The 7,370-nt window shown below is 32.7% G+C and overlaps 1 protein-coding gene across 1 annotated transcript; it reads right to left on the reverse strand.

Annotated features, from left to right (window-relative positions):
• Window positions 1-194: 194 nt before the first annotated feature.
• On the reverse strand, window positions 195-7,364 carry LOC108558722 (facilitated trehalose transporter Tret1-like; the record flags this gene model as incomplete). The annotated part of the gene is made up of 3 exons (XM_017915719.1): window positions 7,304-7,364; window positions 517-649; window positions 195-380 (listed from the first exon to the last, which is right to left on the reverse strand). Coding segments are annotated over exons 1-3 (376 nt in total), but the record flags the coding sequence as incomplete, so codon positions are not given.
• Between the last annotated feature and the right edge of the window lie 6 nt (window positions 7,365-7,370).

The following is a 7,370-nucleotide window of genomic DNA, read 5'->3' on the forward strand; positions in this document are numbered from 1 at the left end:
TTGGATTCATTCTACGTATTATAGTTTTCGAGAAAATCAATGAAATGTGAATACACTGCTTTTTCGAGCATTTTTTTAACTTTGAACAGGAATTACAGCCACACGTTTGAAAGAGTGAATATTTAGCTTTGATTTGGTTGCTGAATAATGAATATGTTGTTGATATTTCTCGAGTTATAAGCAAAAAAAAATACCTGCAGCGATTCCTGTGATCAGACGTCCCGCATATAACCAGAAGATTGTAGGTGCGAAGGCTATGCACAACCAGCCCAGCAAGAACGGAAGACTGCTCAGCTGAATGGATCTCTTCCTTCCTAACCATTCGGCCAGAAGACCGGAGAGGATCGAACCCAGAGGATTGGTGATCGCCCCGAGGCTGGCTGCAAAAGAGAAACGAAAAAAAAGTTAAGTGATTTGCACGTTGCGGTGAAAAGCAAAAAGGAGGGCAAGGTCGAACGGAAGACTTCCTTCTTCCTGCTTCCTATCCGAAATGACCCTCGGAATCGGTGCACTCACCTAGCCAAGAACTCTGCTCGGTGTCCACTTCGAAATCCTGCGATCTCATCAGCTGCGGTATCAGGATCGCGCTGTATCCCTGCGAAATCCCGATCGAGATCGAAACTGAATGCGCGCAAACGGCAGCCAACGCCTGCAAATTTAATATGAAAAAAAAAACACAAAGTTAGCTATGCTTTCAAATCATCAAAAAAAAAAACAATTGGAACAGAACTAATGTCAGAACAAATTTATTAAAAAAAATATTTACGTAACTAAGCAACTGCTTTAATTTAGAACTAATTTGACAATTAAATCATGATGATGCAACAAAGTCAATATTTTAGGTTATGTTAGATGAAGTTAAGTCATATATGACAAAAAAAAACGAATAAATGTAATTGATTAGTGATCTTTACAAAGGAATGCATTAAGTTTTATTACGTACACTTATCGTTTTGAAATTAATATTTTAACTAGAATATGCGGTTATATGTAATTACATGATCTGTCAATCAGTAAGAAAATATGGTTTTCCACAGGAAATGCATGCAAAAAAAAAAACGTTTTAGTAATCTTTATTTTTCAAATTGACTAAAAACTATAATTTAAATCTACATTAAGTTAAACTGTTCATCACGTAAAAAATGATAGTCATTCAAATTATTAGTTAAATATACATTTTCCACAAATATGTTTAAAATTGACAATACAACAATGCAAATATCAACTATCTATTAATGACTGTCATTATTTCAATATGCACTCACTATCTGCTAATTAGTAACATTAGGAAATATACTGAAAAAAACATATTTTTTTATCAGCAAACATATGTAGTTAAAAAATATATGTAATAACTACTAATTAGTTAAGTTGGATACGCACTTAGTATCATTATATACACATAAAGTGTTGTTAAAAAATAATAATAATAAGATGTTCCGCTAGGGTACGTGCTGGGTCTCATTTGTAACTAATCCCGAGTAATTAGGGATCGACGTGAAATTAAAAAAAAACTAATTATTATCAAAACAAAATTATCAAATAGAACACAACAAAAAAAAATGGAACATGCAATCTTATTATCTATGATTAAAAAATGAAGATTGAGTAATTATTGAAATAGATTATTATTTGATAATCGCGTGGGTGTTCCTCGGGGTAAAGTGCTTGGTCCAATAAATAAAAAAAAAAAATTATATGGAAAATTTAATTTGAACAAATTAATATATTATTAGTGTACAGTTCCTCGAGGTAATGTACTTGGTCCAATAATCAAAATTTGAATGTGAATATAACAATTAGATTATCAAAAGATTTAAAATAGATTAGATAATAATTGTGGTTTTATATTAAAGTTGAATAGAAATGGTTGTTGTCTAATCTAATTGGATTACTAAATGCAGAGGATAGTCGAAAGCGTTGCGGTTGCTGCGGCGACGTGTTGTGTAATAATAATCGAGTGTGCTGTGTGTGTGTGTGTGTTTTGTTGCACGCCGCAATCCTTGATCTTGACCGTACAACTCGATTTGCACGCGCGGCAGCCGCGATGATGATTACACTGATTAACCGATGTTGATCATGATGATGATTATGATGATTGCGGATGGGTGATTTTCGCGTTCGGAAATTACACGTTTCGTTTATCGCCGTCGACCGCACGATGCTCATGATGATGATGATGATTATGTTACATCGATATGCAGGACAAGTCCAAATTGGCTCTAATAGGATGGAGAAGAGAGATATCGCCGCAAGAAACCACATCCTAGTCGTGTATGTGTGTGTGTTTTGAAGAGACAAACACTTCTTCTTAGCGACCTTTGCGGTTTTCCACTTTCTACCGGGATGAATCTATTTTCGGAATTGGGCGTTTCGCAAACGGCGAAAAGACTTCTCTACCATTCGCACGAACAGAATGAAAAAAAAACAAAACAAAACGAATCCACTTGGCACAACAACATGTTGTTATCCTGCCAATCCACATAAAAAAAAGTAGCTCAAATTTATCTCTGTTTCAGTTCAGTTCTCTGATTCAGTTCTGTTTACACGTGCTCCAATAATACGCATTTGATCATAAATAAACATTCACAATTTCGTTTTGTTTTTTTTGACTTTACAACATTTTCTAATTAAACGTCAAAATAAACGTCATTTGTTAATGGATGGACAGAAAATGCTAACCTGAGGTGACGTTGACATGTCAAAATTGACACAATTACAGTTTGACATTTCGTTAGCTTCGCATTTTCAACATCGTTTATTGTTAACGTATGAATGAAATTAACAAGATTAATTTAATCTTTAACAAATTAATCAACACAATCAACAAATTAATTATAAATATGTAAAATTCTAACCTCATGAGATTTTGACATGTCTAGATTGAAACAAAACTTTGCAACAGCGGTCACAACACTCAACTGAAAAAAACAAAAACAAATTGCCGAAGCAGCGGCCAACTGATGCATATACATAGAGTTACGGGTGTGTTTGTGGAGAAAGATCAACAGCATCGATTTATAAATAGGCAACAATCGAATACGAAGTAGATCGCATCAAAATAAGCAATCTTTTTTATTTATTATTAACGAAAGACTGGAATACTTAAACCAGATGTTCCTCGAGGTTCTCAACTTGGTGCATTGCCAATTTTTTTTAATTTGCAATTATTAATAAACGCTTGGAATTTCTATTGTTGGAAATAACAAATCTTTCGTTGTTGTTGTTTTTATTTTTAAACAATAGTATTTCTCGATGTTCTGAATTGGATAAATTATTTTTTTTTTAAATCTTGTTAATATTATTATTGATTGATGTGAAACGTTTAATCTGTGCACGGTTGAAGGAAAAACGCGATTGATTCGAATGTAAATAATAAACGGAGGTCCGGTTTGTTTACATCGCGGCGGATAATACGAATGTATTAATAACCGCGTAAATATCCAATTGGAACGAGCGTTCTCCGCGGTAATTAGCAATTAGTAATTAGCAATTTTATGAGGAAAAATTACGTGATCGATTTTATTGGAACACTTTAGAAATGTCAATGTCGTCTGTATCAATTCCTGTATATGATTTAGTTCTTTACTTAAAGTGTCATTTCTTGTCACTAATCAGATAATTACAATAATTAGTATACTTAGTATATTTGCAGAGTTGTTTGTAGGGTTGCATATTTGCATAGAAATGCCCTCTAGGGTTAATAGTGGTACTAATGTAAGTCATAAAATCAATCAATCAGTTTTATTTATTTTTTCCCTTAAATTGGTACTACTCATAATTATTATTATACTATTAATAAGTTTGTTTACAGATTGGATTGTAGGGTTGCATATATGGATCGTGATTAGATTGAAGCTCTTTCTAGTGTTAATAGTGGAACAAATCGATAATTCCAAATGGTAATTGGTTAAAGAAAATAATTATAATCAATTTGGAACACTTTCGCTAGTCAATTCTTAAGTTATTACATAATTAAAAAGTATGTTTACTGGATGGTTTATAGGGTTGCATATAGAGGTTCAGATTAAGTCGTTGCACCATCTAGGATTAATAATGGTATTAATATACGTGAGATTGGGAATAATCGTTTGGGTCAAGAATAGCAAATGGTAATTAGTAAATGTGAAGAAAAAGAGATAATTTTGTTGATTTAAAATTGGAGCACTTTCGAAAGTCAATGTCAGTCCATCAGCTTCCTGGATTTTGTTATCGTGTACTAATTACGATTAGAGTTTAACTATTTTAAATTGAATATATTATTGTTACAAGGTGATCACACACTATTCAATTTTTGTCTAGATTCTATTCAATCGATGTAATAAACGTGTTTTAAAATTTTGTTTTGACGTCTATTTTACTTGACAGATGATTTTGACACATGATTTTGACAGATGATTCATATGTTGCATAGGTGAGGTGCGAATCGCTCGAGGCGCCATCTCAGGATGTAATGGTAACCGAGAACAATTTTTGTCTAGTAACATGCACCAGATTCTATTCGATCGATGTAATAAACCTGTTTCAAAATTTTGTTTTGACACATGATTTTGACAGATGATTCATATGTTGCATAGGTAAGGTGCGAATCGCTCGAGGCGCCATCTCGGGATGCATAATGGTGACCGAGGATTCCGTGCACGAGCAGGATTCCACGCTCAAGATAATTAACGCGAATTAACATAATCAGATTGGATGAAAGGCGTAATCAGCATGGATGAATGCGTCTCGCTGCATTTATAAATATATAGGTGCAATGCCAAGGACGCGCGTTTTCCAAATTGTTCGGAAAATGCTTATTAATTAGTGGAATGTAAACAACGTTACGACACACAGTTTCACGCGATTCATATGTTTGTTTCTCTTCTCTCTCTCTCTCTTTTTGTTTTCCATGATCAATGCCAATTGCACGCAACGAATCCGCCGGAATCCCATTGTTGAAATGCAAGAACGTTGACCCGTCGGTGACGGTGTTCGGGTGTACGTGCTGACTCCTGCACTCCATCAACCTCACACATCGCGATTTCGGACACGTAAAACAATTTCAATTACGAATACGTCAATTACATAACTGACATATGTCATCTGTCAAATTGTCGTTTAGGGATTATTTGTTTTCTCAAGTTTACGTTTCAAATATTACAAATTTGACATCTGTCAAATCAAAGAGAATTAAGAATAAGAATTAGTGTTTTTTTTTTTATTGTTGTTGAGTTTTAGTTCTAGAATGAGTGAGAAGTGAGAAGAGTTGTTTGAAATTGCGTCGGTTTTGCTGGACGCTTTTAATTCTTCCCAAAGGGATATCTAATTTTACCGGATATAAATAGTTTGTCGCTTGTAATAATGCAATTTGGAGTACTTGACGTGAATGAGTTTGTTACCCGCCGGTAATAACCGCTGAATGCGCTAAAAACGACTCGAAATTGGCCTCACTCGCTCATTCTATCTATGTTTGTATTTCTATTTCGCCGACTAAATACATTTAGGACCACCAAATTCTGGGTCAGGAATCATCATCATCTTCATCCTCATTCAATCCAGATTAGAAACACTCTGACGCTTCAAAACTAATAAGTCTTAATATGCGTCTCAATTGAATTGATCACAGTTTCAGGTGATATTGCAACTTACAAGGACAAGTATGTGCATGAAATAAAACATACTTAAGTACACTTCTTGTTAGTCATCTTTACTCGTAATAGTCATAAAGTAAGTGGACATCAATGTCATATAACTTTACACGAAAATCATTAAAAATTTAGAAAATTTCATTTAATTAAAAGAAAAGTTGATATATGTACTTTATATGCGCATTATACACGAAAATCATTCAGATCTGTGAAATATCACTCAATGAAATCTATCATTGTTTGTGCGCACTATACTCGAAAATGATTCAGTATCTATCATAAGTTATTACATAGCGTTCGCAAATCGTTCAAGGTTATTCGCGATAAAATAATCGGAAATCATTAAGTTTATGCTGAAACAATCAATACGAATTGCGCTAATTTAGATAAACGAGTTCGTAAAAATCAAGTAGGTTGCAAAAATTTCAAAAAAAAAAAAGAAGAAAAATTAAGCAGGTAATCAAGAAGGCAATGAATGACCGAAAGTGACATAACGATAAACGAGAGATTCGTATGCAAATTTCGCCCGTAAACTGAATATTTATGAAGATGATTTTCATTGAAACTTTCCGAAATAATAAAAAAAAACAGTTAAAACCGTTAAAAAAACATATATTAATAAAATTAAAGGAAGATTCATGACCGCACGTGCTCATCTCTCGTAAATTCTTTTAATTATGCTTCTTTTTTTTAATGAATCCATTCAGAGTTTTAATCAATTCGATCAATATTCAAATTTGCTTTCTAGTAGCCTATGGAAATAAGACGAGTATAAAAAAACAAAAGATTTATATGTAAGCTTTCGATTTAGTTAATTACTTTATTTGAAGTCAAGACGCAACAGCCAACTGTTGTTGCAGCAGGCAAGGTCAGGGATCTGCGAGGAAAAATGTTACACTTTTTTTTTCTTTTGCTTTGAATTCCTACGATTAATTGCTATATTCATGCGACAAACAAACAAAAAGAAAAAAAAAAACATTCTCACATATATAAGAGACATGCATAAACATTAGGCTTCAGCGATTGGTATTGAACCAGCTTTTTCAATATCAATGTCAATCGTGTGACATTTGAAGTTTCTGTCAATTAATTTTCCATGACAATGTGATTTTATTATACATCTTTGATCGCAATTAATTAAAAAACAAACATTGTTGTGAACTGTCAAATTTGACATTTGACGTTCTAATTCCTATTCAAATATTACTATTATGTCAAAATGAGTGAATTCCTGCATTTTCAATGACAGCTGTCAATTTTGACATTTGAAGTTTCAATTTCTATTTTGAACAATAAAAATTGTTTTATGATGAGCTGCTTTCTGTGTTCTATTATTCTCTCCATTGATAAACTTAATAGTAAACTTTTAACCTTTGAATCATTCATTGAATTCAAACTAAATTAAAATATTCGGTGACAAAAATTAAATTGAAAACAAGTTTTTTTATTTTTAATAAATTATTAACTGTAAGTTCGGAAACGAATAAAATTATCATAAAAATGCGTTTTAATTATTGCTACTATTTCCGTGCGTGAATCTTGAATAAACATGAAGATATTAAAGGAAACACACATAGATAAAATTAATTATCAATAACCAAAATTACTGTTCTTAGCAAATGCAAATATTTGTTTTAGATCGTGATTTATGGAAAGAGAAAATAAAAACTCACCGTTCTTCCGGGTCCGTAGTTCCAAATCTTCTCCAATCGTTTCAGGAAGGAAATCATTGTTTCGAAA

Source organism: Nicrophorus vespilloides, unplaced genomic scaffold (assembly GCF_001412225.1).
Source record: "Nicrophorus vespilloides isolate i.1.1-1 unplaced genomic scaffold, Nicve_v1.0, whole genome shotgun sequence".
Lineage (NCBI taxonomy): Eukaryota > Metazoa > Arthropoda > Insecta > Coleoptera > Silphidae > Nicrophorus > Nicrophorus vespilloides.